We start from the raw sequence: 21,699 nt of genomic DNA on the forward strand, positions 1-21,699 counted from the left end.
TCCAGGGGTTTGAGATTTGTCTGTTTGTGAGGTTGGTAAAGCAGACTCAGTGTCTGGGTGTGTCTCTGAAGACAGCTATTTATGACAAGGGTAAACAATTCCAGTGTCCAGTAGACACCACCCACAAAACCACATTTGCATCATACTCATTATTCTGCTACCCTCAGACAAGTCAGAAAGGTAAAAACAAATTGTTACGGGGAAGAAGATGAAGGTGGGCTGGAGGACAGGAGCTGTGATGGCGTGTTGTTGTTGTTCCTTGTTCTTGCCAGGTATTGTATTTATGGAGAAAGGATCAGGAAGTGTCAGTTTAGCTTTTAAAGGCAATGAAGGCCATGTTGGAGCCTGGATGAATAAGAGGTTTATTACTCTTGTTTTGTTTGACTTTTTTTTTTTTTTAAGAACAACCAAAATATCAAAGGAATTTCACACTGCAAATCCCTAAGAATTTCTGATGGTCATGACAGGGGCATCTTTGCAATCGTGTGCAAGGAGCAAGTTCCTAATGGGCTGTTGATAGACCTGGTTTAATTTGTGTCTCAGCAACTCATTTCTTTGGTTACTTTGGCCAAGTAACCAACTTCCCTGGGCCTTCATTTATTCATCTATAGAAGGAAGGAGTGGTAATTGTGATTTACAAGGCTCCCTTCAGCTTAGAGATACCAGAGACCATACTATGCCTACAGGTCCCAGTTATATTTGAATTTCAGATGAACAGTACATCTTTTCTATAAGCTTGTCTCATACAATAAACAGTATTTTTTAGTGTAACCATGTTCCAAATATTACATAGTATATACTATACAAAAATTATTTGTTGTTCATCTGAAATTCAAATTTTACTAGGCATTTTGTATCTTTATTTGCTAAATCTGGCAACCCTAATTTGGCTCGGAGTCATTGATTTAAAGATCATCGTAGAGTTTAGAAGTAATAATAACAAATTGTGTATTTTCATAGCCAAATATTCCAGCATATAGCCACTGTATTTTCAAGAAAAGAAATTGTAGTGTCTTTACTGTAAAAGTAAAGGAGGGAAATCTCACACTCTCAAAGGTATTTCTAGAAAGTGATAGTCATAATTTCTATCCACAGTACAAAATTATAGTGATTCATTGCCTCATCCAGTCAATTCATTCCATATGCTGTGTGCTGATTATGAACAAGGAATAATGATAAAAGTTATCTACACAGAGTCACCTATACTCCCATCAGTTCTCCAAGGTCGTTATTTTTTTTTCCATTTTATAAATAAGAAAACTGAGGCTCAAAGAATATTTCAAGTTTCTAAGGTGTGGGAAAGGAAGGCAAAAATTTATCTGACTCATTCTATTAATATTTTCTTGCCTTTTTTCTTTACAATAAAGTATATTTTGAATTAAAATAATACAAATAGTGATATGCTGGATACAACCCAATGAAGAACCCAGAATTAGAAACTTTATATTTCTGTGTATTTTGTTAGAACATGAAGAGAGGAACTGGGGTGGTTACGTTCTCCAGAATATGCTTCTCCCAGAGCAACACTATGCTCTGGTCCTAGGAAGGTCACACCACCTTTCCTCCACTTCCTCATCAGCAAAATAAGAGTTCAGCATTACATTCTTCACGTCTCTTCCAGTTTCTAGTGAACTCTTGCTTCAGTCTCCAGGTCAAACACATCATATAAGAAATATTTACTGAATGTCACCTATGTGGTAGGCCGTGTGCCAGGAACTAGGGATCAAACAGTGAAAAGACATACCCACCTTTTTCCAGCTGTAATTTACAGTTTTGCAAAGTGTCCCCACAGTGGTGATTTGAGAGACCCTACGGTTTAGGAGGTGATTGGGAAGTTAACATTGCTAGAGTAGGTAGCCTATTTCTATTTCTATTTTAAAATATATTATTTAAAGAAATTTTCATGTTAAAACAGAACAGTTTGGGGGCTGGCAGGTCATCCTGTGAGTGTGCAACAGTCACTGGCTCTCAGCAGGACTGCATCACCAGGAGGTTTATTTCTTAAATGTGGATATGGTTTTGTGAACTCTGTAATGGTTTGAACCCTCTATGGCTTTAAATTATTTATATTTCTAGACAAGTTTTACTTAATTAATGCTTCCCATCCTTCCTCATATCAAAGCATAAACATAGAAAATGATTATTTTTGTAGACACCAGGTTGAAAGTTTCAGTTCCTCTCACCACTATAAACTCTTCATAGCTCATTATGTACCATGGCATGTTGATGGGAGGCCCTGCTTTAGTTAATTTATATTGCAATAGAGTGTTGATTATAGAAAGGAGCACAGGGAAGTCTGTTATTAAAATCCTGTGTCAATGAGAATGAAAACAGAAACGTTACTGTAGATTTACTACAAGAAGGTATTCCTTTGATCTGAAGAGAAGATTCATTTGATAAAGATTTTTTATGTGGAATATCAAACTATCACTAGTATTTTAAAAATCAGTATTAAGACCAGAAATCCTAATGATTTGGAACATTGGATATGGCTTTTTCTAGAAAGTAAAAATATTCACGAGCTTCCTATATTTTGAATGGCTAAAAATCATTTGCAAGTAACAATTTGAAACATCTCTTATTTAGAAACAAATGTGGAAATTATAAACATGAACAGTTTTACTTTATTAACTATAAAAGATAGGAAGTCCCAAAATATATCACAAATGCTGTTTTGGTCTTATTTGATATATACCTAAATTTCAATCTATATTAAATTATGTAATACTAAAATAACATGTTTAAATTTAGTATTATGCTTTTATTTCATAGTTATGTATAAATTGCAATGATCTATATATATAATTGAACTCTATAAAATCAGCTTTATAACACTTCATAATTATTACACCTAAAATAAATTATTTCTTAAAATTATTTTTTTCATTAGGCCACCAAGAAATGACAAAATTATATACATATATAATGTGAAAATGGTAGGATATATATAAATGCAACTACATAACTAGCAAGTAATTCATTATATTGTTTTTTTACCTACTGGCTGTGAGCTTCCTGAAGCCCATTCATCCTTTCATCTTGAGAATCCAGTGTGGTATCTGAGTAGGCTGCAGTCAAGAATTTGTGTAGGAATTATTTGAGAGTTACTTAAGAGAAGTTTTGTGTCTCTATGTTTGGTTGTTTATATAATTATTTCTATAGCTGTATTGATTATATGATAAAATATTCATTACATTGCTTATATGTTACAAAATGCAATATCAAAATGTACTTAGTACTAAGATGTACTAAGTAATATCTATTAATATTTACCAAGTATTTACGTACAAAATGTAATGTACTACAATGTTGTAGTTTGTCCTGTGACTAGAGATCCCCATGAGAGAAATTCATTTGATCTCTATAATATAGGCTTTAACTTTATCCCTATCTGTGGCTATGATGCTTACTTTTTTTGCTTAGCCAAAAGGCCAAGAAGTAATGCTATGTTTCTCTGTCAGTGTTCACTTACTTTTCTCCAGAGGAAGTATTTATTTTGAATTGCCTTTAAATAGACCAGATTTAAAAATTATCCTGCAAAATTCTACCAGCTTGCTTTAGACACTCAGATATTATTGAGGTACTCAAATTTGGTATACAATAATTTTAAATTGAGGGCTATGATAGAGGTTTGTAATCCCTTTCCAAAGACTTCTTTAAAACTTGTCTAGACACATAATTATTTGAAACACAACAGGTGTACTTCTGTCAGGAACGTAACTTTCTCCTCCACACCACAGATATTCTAATGTAGAGAATTTTTAATAAAATGGTTTTTTCCTTTGAGGTTTATTTTCACTTAGAAATTTCTAGGGAATTATTAGGGATATCTCAGAAGACATGGATTTACTTTCTATCCTATTGATAGCAAGGCACTACGTTTCTGGGGTTACTTTTTAAATTTTGCTGTGAAAAAATAGTCTGAAAAAAGTGACTTCTGATATGTGCAAGCTTTTAATCAGTTCTTTCTCCTTACTGTACAATTCATTTGGTCTTTCTCAGAATCTCAGAATTAGAGATGATCTTAAGAATTATTTAGATTAGGCCAGGTGCAGTGGCTCACGCCTGTAATCCCAGCACTTTGGGAGGCCAAGGCTGGAAGATCACTTGAAGTCAGGAGTTTGAGACCAGCCTGGCCAACATGGTGAAACCCCATCTGTACTAAAAATACAAAAGTTAGCCAGGTGGTGGCAGGTGCCTGTAGTCCCAGCTACTTGGGAGGCTGAGGCAGGAGAATCGCTTGAACCCAGGAGGCAGAGTTTGCAGTGAGCAGAGATCGTGCCATTGCACTCTGGCCTGGGTGACAGAGCAAGACTCTCAAAAAAAAAAAAAAAAAATCTGGATCACATTTCTCATCATCAGCTTTCTTGTAAGTGAGGGGGGGATTACATTAATGATCCAAGGCCACTTGCTCTAAATCCTATGGGAGTTTATGAGTAAACTATGCAAGGTAATATAATGATAGCATAATATGTGTATTTATACCCGTATGCTTTTGTTTATATCATTGTATTTGTTCCTCATAAGAATAGTGAAATGTAGGCAGCTCAGGTGATAGTAACCTAATTTTACTAATTACTATATTTACAATGGGGTAATAAAGGTTATAAATGGTAAAAGCAGCCCTGGAAGTATGTCTCTGAATTTCAGGTATGTTGCATTACACATGGCAATCTGGATTGTTCAAGATCAATTCTATTTGTGATTTGATTTCTTGTGGCTTTGGCCTTGGTCCATTTTGTTTTCTAATTTGGTTGTGTTAGGAATCCTGTGGCTATAAAGGTTTTCAACCTGTGAAATGCTTTGATGTACTTTCACCTCCCTAAACTCCAAATTCCTTGTATTTTAACAGGTATGTAAACATTTGTAAATATTGGAATGGGGGGATGTTTTATCATACGTAAGTCTTTAGAACTATATTGAATGTTCTCATTCCTTCATTAATTCAGCACATAGTTACTGAGTGTCTACTTTTGCTGAAACTGCTCTGGACCCTGCGATTATAGCAATAGACAAATGAGACAGAAGTCTCTGCCCTCAGAAAATTTACGATCTACTGAAAGTGAAGTTGAAGTGAGTTTCATTTGAATAAGAATAAAGCAAAAGTGTCATGGTGAAAAAGTTTGACATGTGGATTATCCAGAAGTATGAGAGCCAAAATGAAAATAATAGTAGTAAGTTATGAATATTACTCTCTGCTCTACATTGTGTGCATGATCTCATTTCATTCTCACAACAACTCTGTAAGGTATCTATCATTATTATTTTCATATTATAGATAAGGAAACTGAGGCTCAGAGGGACAAAATGGCTCAAATTTAAGTCTAGCCTGATTAAAGTTTACACGCTTAATCCACTCCCTCTCTTTTGGTATACAGAGCTTAAAAATAATGAAAAGAGGAATTTATTCAACCAATATTTATTTTGTACCTATCTTCAAAGCACTGTTCTTCAGGCATTGTAGGGAATAGATCAGTGATTAAGAAATGATTCCCATATTTCAGAAGGAATGTAGAAGTAAGAAGCATCAAAATCGGTTGAATCAATTTTTTCAGTAGAAAAGAATATTTTCTACCATGGGATAGGCACTATGCTATGTAAGGAATGATCTCTATCCTTGGGGGAAGTGTATCACTTCACTGAGGGAGACATCAATGCAGAGCAGATAATTTTCAGGGAGATACAAAACCAGAATACAGGTGGCCAGTTATTGGGTAGACAGTGTTGCAAAGATTCAAGTAAGAGAAGCTAATTTCCCAGAGCAATAGGAATACAAATACTGCACCTCAAGAGTTATTTATCCCTTAGTGTAATGTTAATCATTACAGATATATTAATTTCTGGCAAATGTCCTCGGAATTTCTTTCTCCTGCTGTTCTACTCAGCAGGCTAGATGAATTTCTTTGGCTAGTTTCCTAGGTAAAGTTTAAAAAAGACACAAGTCCTTGGACAAGAGCCAAAGTGCACATTGCCCATAAAAAATGCCCAGTTTCCTTTGGAGCAGTGTGACCCAGGAGCTTTCCCTCGTATACCACTTTTTAATTCTTGGCTAAGCACACATTAGCCAAGCCAAGAGTGAAGGTCAAATGATTTTTGTGTGGTGATTTTCATTGTCTCAATACTAAAAGCTGTGGTGAAAAGAGCAATACAAAGTCAGGAGCAGTATTTCTTGGAGCAGAATGTTAAAACACGCCCATGTGTGTCCTTCTCACTACCTGCTTTGCAATCTTCACTTGTATCCCATTAATCTGGTATTCATGAGAGTGAGCTTTTCCCCAAATGTGAATTTTCCTTATCAATGAAACTTACTACCTATTTAACTCTTGTTTTAGAAATAGTTAAAACTGCTAGTTTCTACTTCCCCCACTTCTTGTAATAGAATATATTGGACATCTCAGCATCTTGTATTCAGACAGGTGGGTGCTATCAGAGGCAGTAATTGTCCAGGGCTAGAGGACTGCGGAGCCCTCAGGAGTGATACAGATTTAGGACAATTTGCTCTTACACTAAGGGGCCCAGGACTGCTAGATTCTGCGGCTTTAATGTCAGGTTTTCTGGACTTTCTGATCTCCTTTCTCCTTGCTGATTCACTTTTTTTTGTGCTTACATCAGTTGAAAATCATTATGTTCCTACTTTCTTCACTTCATTCTCCTTCTGTCTCTCATCTGTTGATTTTAATATAAATGAGCTGTTAAATGAGCTGTCATTTTACTTAGGAGAATTTGTGGAGGTTTGTCCTATGTACTTTCATATATAAGAATGTATCTGTTAATTCCCCAAGATTACACCTAATATGAAGTTTTTGCTGAAATAAATGTGTATGTGCATAATTTTACATATTTTATTCCATTTTAATGGTTACAGGTATTTGTGTTTCTATTTCATGTTCACTCAGATTTAGTAATCTATGTTTTCTGGCTGGGTACAGCGGCTTATGCCTGTAATCCCAGCACTTTGGAAGGCGTGGAGGGCAGATCACCTGAGGTCAGGAGTTCAAGACCAGCTTCTTCAACAAGGTGAAACACTGTCACTGCTAAAAATAAAAAATTAGCTGGGCATGGTGGTGGGTGCCTGTAATCCCAGTACTAGGGAGGCTGAGGCAGGGGCAGCAGCAGGAGAATCGCTTGAACCCGGGAGTGGAGGTTGCAGTGAGACGAGATCGCGCCATTGCACTTCAGCCTAGGTGACAAGAATGAGACTCTATCTCAAAAAAAAAAAAAAAAAGGTTTGTGATCTATATTTTCTATAAGAATTATTTCACTTACCTTTCCAAATTTTTAACATTGTTAATAATATTCTCATTTAAGATATTTGAGTTATACTCATTTTCTCTGTATATTATTTTTGATGTTTTTAGGGTCTTCCTTATCAAACTTGCCATAGATTTCCTCATGTTATGTCTCTTTTCAACCTGGGTTTGATTTGTAGATTATTTCTTTTCTGTTGTTGTTTTTATAATAATGTATGGTTTTGTCTACATTGTTTCCTTTTGCATTCTTTGTATTTATCCTGCTCTTCTTCTATATAAGATTTTAGTTTGTATGTTATTTACTTATTAATTTGCTGTCTTTTTTCTTAGTAATGTATGTATGTAGGTGTTTAAGGCTGTAATTTTTTTTTAATACAAAATCTACATTTGGCAAGTTTTATTACACAGTTTTCATACTCTTGAGTCTTAGCTACATCGAATTTATATTATGTTTTCTTGTAGCCCAGGGATCATTTAGAATATTTTTTTTTAGTTTCCAAACATTCAGACAGGGAATATTTCGAACTTTTGTGTTACATGTATGTTGCAGGAGTGGGGAAGGAGGCAATTTCAGATTTTTATTGATTGTGGTCAGATAATGTTTCCTAAATGGTATTAATCCTTTTAGATGTTTTGAGACCTATTTTGTGGTCTAGCAGGGTCATGTCTTTTTAAATGTTGTATGCATGGTTTCATTGAAACATATTTTTATTTAATTCCTAGGTGCAGGAATCCATACATTTTCATGATGTTACTAATACAGGTTGTGTGGTTCAAGTATTTAATATCCTTAATTTTTTTTTGTCTACTTGATCTATTTATTACTAATTGAGACATGTAAAATTTCTCTCTGTCATAGTTAATTTATCAACTTTTCTTAGTAATTATGCAATATGGTGTTTTATGTATTTTGAGACTCTGCTGTTGAGTATCTAGAGACTGTTATCCTTTGCTGGTGAATGACTTATTTAATCATTATATGGTGATCACTCCCCCCCCCCCCATAGTGGTTTTGCTTTAAAGCCCATTTTGTCCAATATTACATCAGTTTTCTTTTATTACCATTTGCCTGGTACATTCTTATTCACCTGTTTATTTTCAACCTTTCTGTGTTAATATTTTAGGAATCTTTTGTAAGTAAGATATAGTAGGACATATTCTAATTGAGAATGTTTGTCTTTTAACTAGTAAGTTTAATCCATTTATTCATTTATTCTGTTGCTAGCATTATTTTGATGCTCAAATTGTCCATGGTTTGGCTGGTGGGGGCTCCTTCAAGCAGACTTCTGTGTCCCTTTGATATATCCTCACTCTTTGAGCACTTCCTTGTTTTAAGAGCAATTTAGTCCAGTATCATCTTGTGTTTCCCTGCTCCAGGCCTGGAATCAACCAGTTTCCCAATAAAACCTGATTCCTTTTTAGTGTAGAATAGTATTTAGAGATGCTACGTAAGCTCATTGCTATTGGAGTGTTGCTTCTCCCAGGACTCCAGCCAACAGAGATGGCAAGTCTGCGTGTGTGTGTGTGTGTGTGTGTGTGTTTTACATCTACCTTTATTTTACACCAATTCCTCTAATTCGACTCCAGTATCATAGGGATCATTCAAGTTTTTTCCTTTCCATATTTCTAACTCTTTTTTCTAACAGTAAGAAATCTGGTTCTTGTTATAAATGAGCAATATAGTAATTATTTGATCAGTCTGTTATGTAACCAATTTCCTGTAAATGTGCTGCCCTGTCCCCTGTGTGGATGCCCTCCTGATCATTTTATGGCTTTAACACTCCTTGTGGACCTGTCAACTGCCTAATGTGTGAAGATCCTGCTTACCCCTGTATTCCTTTACTATGTCTGATTACACTTTCAGGCAACAACCTTTCTGATCCTACCAGTGTTCTCAGGATGCTGAACATCCCCCAGTGTGCATGCATGCCTTCCTATCCTCCCTGGGCTTCAACACTTGGTGCCAGACCATGACTGTAAATGGACGTCCTCCTTACCCTGCCCAGGCTCTGGCTCCTCATAGCAGGGCCACTTCCTTCACTGTCCTCACCCCTGTTAGACTCATGACACTCCTTGTTGACGAACCTCATTATGTGAGCTCCTTTCTCACTTGTTCCTGCTCCAATACCCAGTGCCATACAGCCCTGTATACATTATTCCTCTTCACCCTGCTTAGGGACTGCAGCTCACATGCAGTTGCCCCTCACATGCAGCTGCCCCCACATTTGGACACCTCACTCACCATCCCTGGGCTCTGACTCCACTGTCTTCCTATCCTGATACCCTCCTCGTACTATTTGAACTCCAACACTCCACTCTTGCTCTGTTCTGTTAATACTCGATGGCTTTAGGAGTGAATTAGCAAAGAAGGGAAAAGGTTCTATCATTTTGGGAGCTTATATTAGATAAATATGGGGTCTTTTCACTTAGCATTTATATCTCTTAACATCTCTGATTAGTCTTAATGTCTCTGAATTCTTTTTACTCAACATTTTCAGGGTTTTTTTAAAATGACTTCTTGCTGTATTCTGGGACATTTCCTGAAAATTGTATTGAAGTTAATTATTCTCCCGTCACTTGAGTCTATTCTGACTTGTCCTTTTGAGATTTGTTATATTTTAACGATTATGTTTTATTTCTAGAAGTAATATTTGTTTCTTTTAAAAGTCTACCTTTTTGTAGGCTTTTTTTCTTTGGGTTTTTAATTTCATCTGTTGTCTATTTATTGATTTATAATAATTTATTATATTTGTTCTTCTTTTGAAATATGTTTTAGATTGTTCACTTATTATTAGTTCCTGGGGTACTAATCTTTCTGTTTGCTCATGGTTTATCTTGAATGCTTTGTAATTTTTTATTGCAAGATTATTTGCTACTGGGGCTACTTGTTTTACAGAAATCCCATTCACTCTCGATAGTGACAGTGTCTTTCAGAATGCCTTAAGTAAAACATTCAACAACTTTATTGAAGTGTAATTGACACACACAATATTTGTGTGTCTACATAAATGCATTTATAGTATAAAATTTCATTAAGTTTTGATATATGTATACACTCATGAAACCATTACCATAATTAAATTAATGAACTTATCTACCACCTTCAAAAGTTTTCTTACTCCCCATTGTAATCTCACTCTTCTCTGTTCTTTCTTTCCCTGAGCAATCACTGACCTCTTTCTGCCAAACTGTTTTCCATTGTACATTCCCACCATCAATGTCTGAGTTCCGGTTGCTGTATATTCTTCTTAATACTTGTCATGGTCTTTTTTTTTTTTTTTTTTTTTTTCCCCCTGTCTTGCTCTGTAGCCCAGGCTGGAGTGCAGTGGTGCAATTTCAGCTCACTGCAACCTCCACCTCCTGGGTTCAAGAGATTTCCCCACCTCAGCCTCCCGAGGTGGGATTACCAGTGTGCGCCACCGTGCCTGGCTAATTTTTGTATTTTTAGTAGAGAGGGAGTTTCACCATGTTGAAATAGGTCTGTAGTGTTTCTCACAAGCCTCCCAATAGTATCATTGAACTGGAAACCATTTTGTATGTATAATTATTAATAAAAGTATTATATATAATTCCAGAATCCCCATGTGAAGAAATCCTTTCTGGAATTATCTATAATACTTTTTTTTTTTTTTTTTTACTCCCAACCCATTTGTACTTCAGGCTTGACAGATTTTTCTTGGGAGATTTGGAAATACACTTTCTTATCTTCCTGGGGTAGTTTTTCTGTTCCCATTTCATTGAGCAAGGCCACTTCTGAGAGCTTTGCTTCCTATCCTTACATAGGGATTAATTAACATTGCAAACTCCTAGCCAAAAAAGCCACATACTAATTTAGTTACAATACTTATCGTATCGGTTTTCAGGTTTCTCTTAGTTTTTCACTGCTTGGGATTTTCTAGACTTATTTATAAGCTTGGTCATGAAGCAGCAACTTAAAAATAGGTATAATGCATTTTTCTCTGTGTTTGAAGCAGAAGAAGGTCCATGTTCTGGTTACAATATTATTGAAATCAGAACTCTCTGGTTAGCTTTGTTGTATGATTAATATGTATAATCCTGGCATTCAGAATTACAATGCTCAGAACATTTCCTATAGAAACTTTGGCCTCGTGGTGCCTGGATATGGCAGTTAGAATAATGCAAGTGTATCATAGACTAGGTAGACTAACATATTGACCTAAGAAGTGAAAATGGGGAACTAGATACTGAATTCCAGACAATGGAACTACAAGGAAAATTTGTGTTCATAGTGTCAGTGCACACCCATGTTTATGTATATTTGTGTGTGTAGACATATATAATTGAACATTAGAAATAACATGTATCATAAGTTTTAAAAATTTATATTGGTATTTACCCTTTTGGTGGTTTAGCAACAGAAATCCTGTAGGACAGAAGGCTGTCATTTTCTTGACTCTCAAAGCAATGTGGGAAGTATGCTTGGCCCTTTTCTCCTCTCTTTTTGATATTTTTAATGGGATTAAATATATAATGCTAAATTGCCTCCCAAAATTGTTTGTGTTTCAGGAAGGAATGACCATTTGGGGAGAATATTTAACTCAGTGTTTCACAAAATGTAATGCACACATCACTGAGTGATACTTTGGGTGGTCATAGGCAACATTTATTTATACTTACGTATTCATTTTAACCCTTGCAATTAACATATGAATGTAGTAATTTCGTAAAGATTATTGTTTAGGAAGATACCAAGTATAAAAATAGGTAAAATAAAAATTATTACTAAAATAGAATATGGCAGAAATCATGACAGTCATACATGAATCTTTGAAGACTAGGAGACACTGTTTTTATGGGAAAGATTTATTTTTTTAATAACAAATTCACCAATTTCAGGTATTTATTACCTAGATGAGGTAACATTTCTAGGGAGAGAGAGCTTGCAAAGCTGGCTTCAAATTATACCATGTAGACAGCTGTATGCTGCTTGAGAGACCCAGCAGGACTTTGTAGCAAGTTAGATGTAGCCATAGGAAGAGCTGGGTGTGAAGTGAATAGACTATTCCTTTCTTTCTCTTCATCGATAATAAGGAATTAGAAGATAATTCATTCTTGTTTGATGAATTAGCAGCATGCATGGTAATTTCAGTGTCTGATGACTACTTTCTCTTCTAACTGATGGGGAAGCACCGTTTTCCATAGCCCTGGGAGAACACGTCATTGAAGTTTGGGTCATCATAAATCTGCTTTGTAATATTATCAGTTTCCTCAAATTTCAAAAAGGTGACCATGTATGCTTCTTTCATTCTTTGTATTTTCAGGATTCGCCCAAAATGAGGACTTCCCTGCAGGCAGTGGCACTCTGGGGACAGAAGGCCCCTCCCCACAGCATCACTGCCATCATGATCACTGATGACCAGCGAACAATTGTGACTGGAAGTCAAGAGGGTCAGCTCTGTCTGTGGAATCTCTCACATGAACTAAAGGTTAGTGAAAGCTACTGATACTGAAACAGACACCACTCACAAAATAGGCACAACTTGCATTTTCTGTCTGCAATGACAGTGGAAGATTTGCATGATTGTTAAAAAGATGCTTATTAAAGTAATAAATTGATTTTACTTCTGAATTTTCAGAAAATAAAGTATTATATGATTGATCAAGATCATGTTTGAAAATTATATTGTGAATATTGCTAATCTTAGCTACCAGCTAAGTGTTATCATCCTTTAAGCTATACTGAGTTTTACTATTTTATATCCTGAATTACATGTTTAAGTAACTGAACTACAGGCATGTAAGTATAATTCTAAAAATTATGGCTCATTAATCTAAACAAAGGGCACCCTTGAAAGCCAAGATTAACTAAATGAGTAATATCTTAATTATCTGGGTGTTTCTACTGGTTTGGCCTGCTTGCTGTTCTTTTAGTCTCTGCCTGCCTGTGATTTTTACAGATCACATCGAAATGCTCTAAATCCAATTTACTATTGTCGTCCTTCTATTTCAGAACCTGACCTCACCTAGGATTTGGCCCATTGATTAGCAATTAATTGTCCCTGTCTCAAGTCATAAACATTTAACATATCGGAATAGATATTTGCTTAACTCTAGCAGTCTCTAGACCCAATTTGAACATTTAAACTAATGATGTAGTTAAAGTATACTGCCCTCATTAAGAAGCCTTTTAAAGATCAAAGACTATTTTTAGCCTTTAAAGTTTGTCACTTTAAAACCTAAATTAACAATTAATTGTAATTCTATTTTATAGTGTAATTAATTAACATCTCCCATCACTGAACAGTTCTACCACAGGACTGCCAAGAACTGCATAGCAGACCAGCTCAGCTCAGTGTTAATGAACGTTCTTGAAGGAAAGATGGGTATTATTGCAACGGTTGTGCTTTAAAAATAGTGGCCCCCTTTGAAAATTAAAACATTAAGTTTCTATTATAGTTTAAACTCCGACTTCTAAGTGACTAAAATGTCTTACTTATTTTCAATGTTTCAGTGTATTATTTTCTGGGTGGAATAGTTGTGTAATAATATGTAGGTTACTTAAGATTAAGACATTTGGAATTCTAGCATCTTCATATTTATAAAGGCATTGCTAATATTTATTCAACATTTGTTTAGCATACATTTGTTGTTTGCATGCTGTAAATTGTGTGGTATGTTGGGTACTCATTCGTAAGTTCAAATGTGAATGATAAGACCTGGTGCTGACTGCCCAGGAAGTTACAATGCAGTATAGAAAAAAATGGGCTACTGTGGCACAGTTATGATATAAGGTACTGTAAGTAGGGAATGGTCTGCACTCCATATTCAGTGGAGGAGTTATGCCATGCATCTCTTAGGAGCAAGTCCTCTGCTTCGATTCAGAGTAGTGGTGCTTACGGGGGGCAGTTTTCCTCCCAAGAGACATCTGTTACTATCTACACACATTTTGGTTGTAACTATTGAAGGACGAGAGATACTGGTGGCATGTAGTGGGTGGAGCCAGAGATACTACAAATGTCATATAGTGCACATGGCAATTCCTCACAATAAATAATTTTTCCATTCCAAATGCCAAGAGTGCTGATACAGAGAAATCCAGGGATAGAGATATGGGCTGGGAATAGGAATTAGATTGGTGAGAGTGGAAGAAGCAAAGTTATTCTACATTAAGGAGACTGCCTGTGCTTGGAGGAAAGGGAGGAGCTGTCTGTTGCCTTAACCTAGGTGTGAAAAAGGATCAAAGAGAGGTAAGTCCAGAGGGGAAGACGGGGACCTCGACCTGGAGAAGTTTAGATGACAAGTGAAGGACTTTATATTGAATTCTCGAGAGCTATTGAGGAGATTTAAGTTGGGGATGGGATCAGCTTTGTGTTTTTGAAATTCACTGTGAGGACACTGTACAAAAGTTAATTACACAAAGAAGTTATTGCTTAGTATGAATGTGAGATACTCCATGTAAAGATTTTCCTGAACATTTTCTATGGCTAACCATCGAGCCAGATTGAATAAACAGCATCTCTTATTTTTCCATGAATCTTGCCCCCACATTGCAACTGATCAACTATTAGTAGGAAAAACTCCAGACTAAAGAAAATCAAGGGCATTTTTCAGTTCTCAACAAATCCTCTTGTTATCCATAAGGTGGTCAAGTGAGTAGTTTAATGGGTTAATGCTTAGTGGTTTAATTTTATTTTTGTTTAAAAAATGTGTATATAAAGGAATAATTTGGGTAGGGATAGAAAAAAAGGAGTCCTTGAGGACACAAGAGACTGTAAAAAAGGACATAACTATATGGGTGACTGAGTCACTGTAGGGCAGCATCTCAGGGAGAGGATGGTAGGAAGAAGAGAAGGAACTCAGGCATGGGAGGTTGTAAAGTGAACAGGGAGCCATTCATTTTCTCTTCATATTAAATTTGGAAAGTTCTTTCCCCCTCCAAAAGTACATAGGTAAGAGAATACATCAGGTTCTGTGGTCTTAAACACTCGCTTGCCACCATGCAAAATGGAAAGACAAACCAGGGACACTTATTTGCGCTGTCATTAGGGAAACTACACAGGTACTTTTTGTTCTAGGCACAAATCCTCCTCCAAGTCTCTCGGAGTCCAGTGCGGGAGACAGATTTGTAAATAGGAAGTTGTAAGGCACTGAGACACTTTCCATCTCTCTGAATTTGGCTATTCTACATACCTCCTGTACAGTGGAATCATACAGTATTAGTCTGTTTGTGACTGGCTTATTTTATTTAGTATAATGTCTTCAAGGTTCATTCATGCTGGAGCATATGACAGTATTTCCTTTCTTTTGAAGTTTGAATAATAGTCCACTGTATGTATATACCACATTTTCTTTATCTGTTCATCTACAGATACATACATGGGTTGCTTCCACCTTTTGGCTGTTGTGAATGGTGCTGCTATATACATGGGTGCACATGTAGCTGTATCCTTGCTTTCAACTACTGGGTACATACTGAGAAGTGGAATTCCTGGTTCATATAGTAATTCTATTTTTGAAATTATTTTTAATTAACACATAATTGTATATACTTATGGGGTGGTAATTCTATTGTAAATTTTTTGAGGCACTCCTATGGTGGCTGCACACTTTGCATTCCCACCTGCAGTGCACAGAGCAACCAGTTTCCCTGTATCCTCACCAGTGCTAGTTACTTTTTTACTTTTTTTTTGTAATAGCCATTCTAATGGGTGTGAAGTGGTATCTTGTTATGGTTTTGAATGGAAAGCCTTTCTGAGAGTGATGCTTGAGTTGAGTTCTAAAGAATGCACAGGAATTGAAGGTTAGTTTGCAGACACAGGGAATGACAAGTGTGTGTGAAAGACGTGAGCATTTTGCCTTAAGGGAACTGGCAAAAGTAGTTGAGTAGACCTGGAGCATACATAGTGAATTAGAGGTGACAGGCTCATCTGGAAAGGACAGGATGGGTCCAGCATGGAATCCCACAGGTTGAAGGGTTTATACGTTTTGTTTTGTTTTTTCACTAGATAGAGCTAACAGCACAAGATTAGTAAAAGCAGTGGTGATTTTGAGGGCTTTAAGGATATTTTATGTGAGAAGATAGCATAATACTATTCAATTGTATCTGGGTTTTAGAAGATCACTTGCTAGCAATGTGAAGGGCATATTGGAGAAAGGGGGAGATGACATCAGGGACAGGGACTATGGCTATCAGACTTCTACTGTAATTTATTCAAGAAAGGTTTTGAGGATAAACCAAATCAGTGGCAGTGAGGATGAAGAGGAGATGAAAACTGGAAAGACATTAAGAAGACAGAATGGACAGAACTGAGAAACTGATTAGATGTAGGGTAAGGGAGCAGGAACAGCCAAGGATCTTTCCCAGATTTGCAGTTTGGGAGCTGGGTGGGACTGGTAGAATGATGGTATTATTCATTTGCATATGGGATAAAAGGGATTGGAGAATAGGAATGGAGAGGGAACAAGGTGGTGTAAATTCTGCATATCTCAGAGTGCCCAAGTATTCAATAGGGGATTGAAGATGTGCCTCAGTCTTTCCTTGACCATGTGCAGTGGGATGGCAGGGTGCAGGGGAGCTAGAGAATAAATGTCTCCCTCTCTTGGGCTTCTCACTGCATGCCTAGGTTATACATTCTGTCTTCGAGTCCAAAGTCTGACTCCCGTAGCCCTCTAGTTTCCCCAAAATTTTGTAAAGTCTACCAGTGAGGAGCTTCTCCAAATCTCATGCCAGCAAATTCCTTACTTGGGTTTTCTGGTATTGATTGCTGGTTTTCTTTACACCTTTAAGCGTAGAGAAAGGTGAGGTGAGTATCCTCTCAGATAGACTCCCTTAGTATTGCTATGTTCTGCTCTTCCGCCTGTCTAACACTCAGAAGGAAACAACAAAATGAAGAAGAGCAATGTGTGGAGAAAAAGAATGGAGATCTGAGTCAAGTGCCAGCCCTGATATTTACCAACTCTGTGATATTGGGCAAAGGACTTACGTTCTTTGAGCTTCAATTTCCTCACCTGTGAAATGGGGATTTAAACACTGCCCTGTGACTGTGTTTTTGTCTGGAATACGGTAGATGTTCACTGATGTGGTTTTGGCTGTGTCCCCATCCAAATCTCATCTTGAATTGTATCTCCCACAATTCCCACATGTTGTGGGAAGAACCCAGTGGTTGATAATTGAATCACGATGCTGTTCTTTCCCGTGCTACTCTCGTGAAAGTGAGTTAGTCTCACAAGATCTGATGGTTTTAAATAGGGGAGTTTCCCTGCCCAACCTCTCTCTTTTCCTGCTGCCATCCAGGTAAGATGTGATTTGCTCCTCCTTGCCTTCCACCATGATCAGGAGTCCTCCCCAGCCATATAGAACTGTAAGTCCATTAAACTTCTTTCTTTTGTAAATTGCCCAGTCTCAGCTATGTCTTTATCAGCAGTGTGAAAACAGACTAATACATTCATCAAGTTGTGTGTTCTTCTCAGTCTCCCACTGTACTGTTGGAAGTACCTGGAGGTGAGGGTGGTGGTCAGGAGGAACCAATGCTTCATAAAAGTAGAGCTAATGGACAACAGGAAAGGTCTCCTGGATTTCATCATGGCAATGACTAAGTGTGATTGTAGAATTTTTAAATTTTGTTATTCTTCATGGCAGTTCTACAACATGGTAAATGAGGAAATTTTAGTGAACTGTCTTAGCTTATTCAAATATATATGGGGATTTAGTAGTAGAATGAGGACTTTATATGAAAGGCCATGATATTCTGTTCTGATGTTTTGTCCACGGTAGATTTTCTCTGGATGAGGGAATATCCTTGATGTTCCCTCCTTTATTGCTTAATTTGGCTTTTAATAGCCTGGAAAGGCATTAAATGCCCAGGGATATGCACCCGTGAGCGTGATGACAGGGAGAGATGGTACGTTGTTCTCTGAGATGGAACCTTCTGGACTTCTCAGGTAAAAGGTAGAGCGAACTTGAATTGTGCAGGATTCTAATCAACCACAAAACACTTCTTGTAGCACTAAAAAGTTAATCTGACAACAGACCTTTTAAGAGGGAAATATCTCTGATTATGATAGAAATGATATAAAGGCAGAGAACAATTACGTCATGAAATAATTTGTCCTCATTAATATGGGTGAGTTATCATCTATGTATGTTTGTATAGTTCAGAAAAAACATAATTCATATTAATTCATTTGGAAAATAGATTTTCATTACCCACAAGACATTTGGTAGCTATTCAAATTCAATTTTTGATCTTTTTATTTTTTTGAGACAGAGTCTCACTCTGTCGCCCAGGCTGGCATGCAGTGGTGAGATCCACTACACCCAGCTAATTTTTGTATTTTTAATAGAGATGGGATTTCACTATGTTGGCTAGGCTGGTCTCGAATGTCTGACCTCAAGTGATCCACCTGCCTCAGCCTCCCAAAAGTGCTGGGATTACAGGTATGAGCCACCAACCGCACTGGGCCAATGTTTGGTTTATTAGTGACAACTCCTTCTCCATCTGAGGAGATCTTACATGTTTTCTGTTTTGCAATTTAATTTTTGTCATCTTGTTTTACAAAATAACGAAGAATTTACTTCTTTCACACTTGAGATAGTGGGGGAATTAGCCCTCTGTGCCATATTTTTAAAATTTTCATGTAGGAGAAAAACACTGGATGTTTGTTTTTTCTTGAGATGGGATCTCACTCTGTCAACCAGGCTGGAGTGTGGTGGCATGAGCTCAGCTTTCTGCAGCCTTGACGTCGGAGCTCAAGTGATTCTCCCACCTTAGCCTCCTTAGTAGCTGGGATCACAGGTGTGTGCCACCATGGCCAGCTAGTTTTTTTTTTTATTATTTGTAGAGATGAGGTCTCACTACGTTGCCCAGGCTGGTCCTGAATTTCTCGACTCAAATGATCCTCTTGTCTCTGCCTGCCAAGGTGCTGAGATTATAAACATGAACCACCATGCTTGGCCAGCATCGGTATTTTAAAGAATCATTTTAGTTAAAATTTTGTTTTTAATGTAGAAAGGTAAATTTTAGTATTCCTGATGCAGGAACATAAATAAGATCTTTTTAAAAAGTATTTCAATAGACTATTTTTGAAAGCAGTTTTAGGTTTAAAGCAAAATTGACAGGGAGTTTCTATACATACCTGATCAGCCCTGCCCCACTCCCAACACACAGACTCCTTCACCATTAATATCCCACACTAGAGCAGTGTATATATTTTATAACCAGTTAACCTACATATAATCAAGTATTGGTTCACTCTTGGTATTGTACATTCTTTGAGTTTTGACAAATGTATAATGACATGTATCTTTTTTATTTTTTCCCTTGAGATGGACTTTCACTTTGTCGCCCAGGCTGTAGTGCAGTGGCGCAATCTTGGCTCACTGCAACCTCCACCTCCCAGGTTCAAGCAGATATACTGCCTCAGCCTCCCAAGTAGCTGGGATTAAGGCCCATACTACCACTCCTGGCTAATTTTTATATTTTTAATAGATATGAGGTTGGTCCTGATAGCCAGGCTCATGTATCCATTATTATAGTATCATACAGAATAGTTTCATTGCCCTAAAAATTCTCTGTGCCCCATCTATTTATCTCCTGCTCCCCACAAACCCCTGACAACCACTAATGTTTTTATGGTTTGCTAAATTTTGCCTTTTCCACAATGTCATATAGTTAGAATCATAAAACCTTCTCAGATGGGCTTCTTTCATTTAGTAATAGACATCAACGGTTTTTCCATGTCTTTTCATGGTTTGATAGCTCATTTCTTTTTAGTGCTGAATAATATTTCATTGTATAGATGTACCATAATTTATCTGTTTGCCACTTGAAGGGTATCTTGGTTGCTATCACATTTTGGCAATTATGGATAAAGCTACTGTAAATATTTGTGTATAGATTTTTGTGTGGACACAACTTTTCAACTTATTTGGATAAATGTCAATGAGCGTGATTGCTGTGTTATGCGGTAAAAATATGTTTAGTTTTGTATGAAACTACTGAACTCTTTTCCAAAGTGGCTGTCCTGTTTCACATTCTCACCAGCAATGAGTGAGAATTCCTGTTGCTCCACATCCCGGCCAGCATTTGATATTGCCAGTGTTCTGGATTTTGGCCATTTTGATAGGTGTGCTGTGGTTTCTCGTTGTTTTTTAATTTGCACTTCTGTTATGATATATGATATGGAGCATATTTTTATATGTTCACTTGCCATCTGTATGTTTTCTTTGGTGAGGTATCTGCTCAGATGTTTTGACAATATTTTAATCAGGTTTTTAACTTTCTTATTGTTGAATTTTAAGAGTTCTTTGTGTATTTTGGATAATAGTCCTTTATCAGGTACGACTTTTGAAAATATTTCTCTCAGTCTGTGGCTTGTTTTCTTATTTTATTGATCTTTTCTTATTTTTTAATATAAATAAGAAAGGTGTTTTAATTTTAGAAATTTTAGGTAATATAGATAATTTAGAAGTGAAAATTGATGCCTAAAGTTTTCTCTGTGGTAACTGGTCTGATATTTAGTCTATGACTAATGGAATTTTAGTCGTTTTTATATTAACTTTATTGAGCTGTAATTAACTAGTAAAATTACACAAGTTTAAGGTATACAGATTGATGATTTGATATATGAATACATTGTGAAATGATTACCACAAATGATATGTTTTGGCTCTGTGTCCCCACCCAAATCTCATGTTGAATTGTAATCCCCACATGTTGGGGGAGGGACCTGGTAGGAGGTGATTGGATCACAGGGATGATTTTCTGCATGCTGTTCTTATAATAGTGAGTGAGTACTCATGAGATCCTATGGTTTAAAAGTGGGTGGCACTTCCCCTGTCACTCTTTCTCTCTCCTGCTCTGCCATGATGAGATGTGCTTGCTTATCCTTCACCTTCCACCATGATTGTAAGTGTCCCGAGGTCTCTCAGTCATGCTTCCTGTTAAGCCTGTGGAACTGTGAGTCAATTAAATCTCTTTTCTTCATGAATTACCCAGTCTCAGGTAGTTCTTTATAGAAGTATGAGAATAGACTAATACAACAATCCAATTAATTAACACATCTCTCACCTCACATAATCATTTTTTTTATGTGTGTGGCAAGAACTCTTAAGACCTACTCTCTTAGCAAATCTGAAGTATACCATCAGTATTACCTGTAGTCACCATGCGTACATTAGATCCCAAAACTTATACATCTTATGTATAGTTCAATGTTTGTACCCTTTGAGCAACATTACTTCATTCTTCCCTCTCCCCCAGCCATTAGCAGCCACTAATTCTATTTCTATGAGTTTGGCTTTTTAGATTCTATATAGAAGTGAGATCATATAGCATTTGTCTTTCTGTGTCTGGATCATTTTATTTAGCATCATGTCCTCTAGGTCCATCCATGTTGTCACAAATGGCAGGATTTTTTTCTCTTTTATTTTTTGGCTGAATACTATTCCATTGTGTATACAGTCAGCCCTTCGTGTCCATGGCTTCTG

At 36.7% G+C, this 21,699-nt stretch overlaps 1 protein-coding gene across 1 annotated transcript in view; it reads left to right on the forward strand.

Moving 5' to 3' along the window:
• The first annotated feature begins 12,544 nt into the window (after positions 1-12,544).
• Positions 12,545-21,699, forward strand: part of WDR72 (WD repeat domain 72) — a 219,349-nt gene continuing 210,194 nt past the window's right edge. Inside the window, exon 1 of the mRNA XM_023227213.2 lies at positions 12,545-12,697. Coding sequence (XP_023082981.1) covers positions 12,545-12,697 — 153 coding nt within the window. The remainder of the gene's footprint in view (positions 12,698-21,699) is intronic.

This window comes from Piliocolobus tephrosceles, chromosome 6 (assembly GCF_002776525.5).
Source record: "Piliocolobus tephrosceles isolate RC106 chromosome 6, ASM277652v3, whole genome shotgun sequence".
Taxonomy (NCBI): domain Eukaryota; kingdom Metazoa; phylum Chordata; class Mammalia; order Primates; family Cercopithecidae; genus Piliocolobus; species Piliocolobus tephrosceles.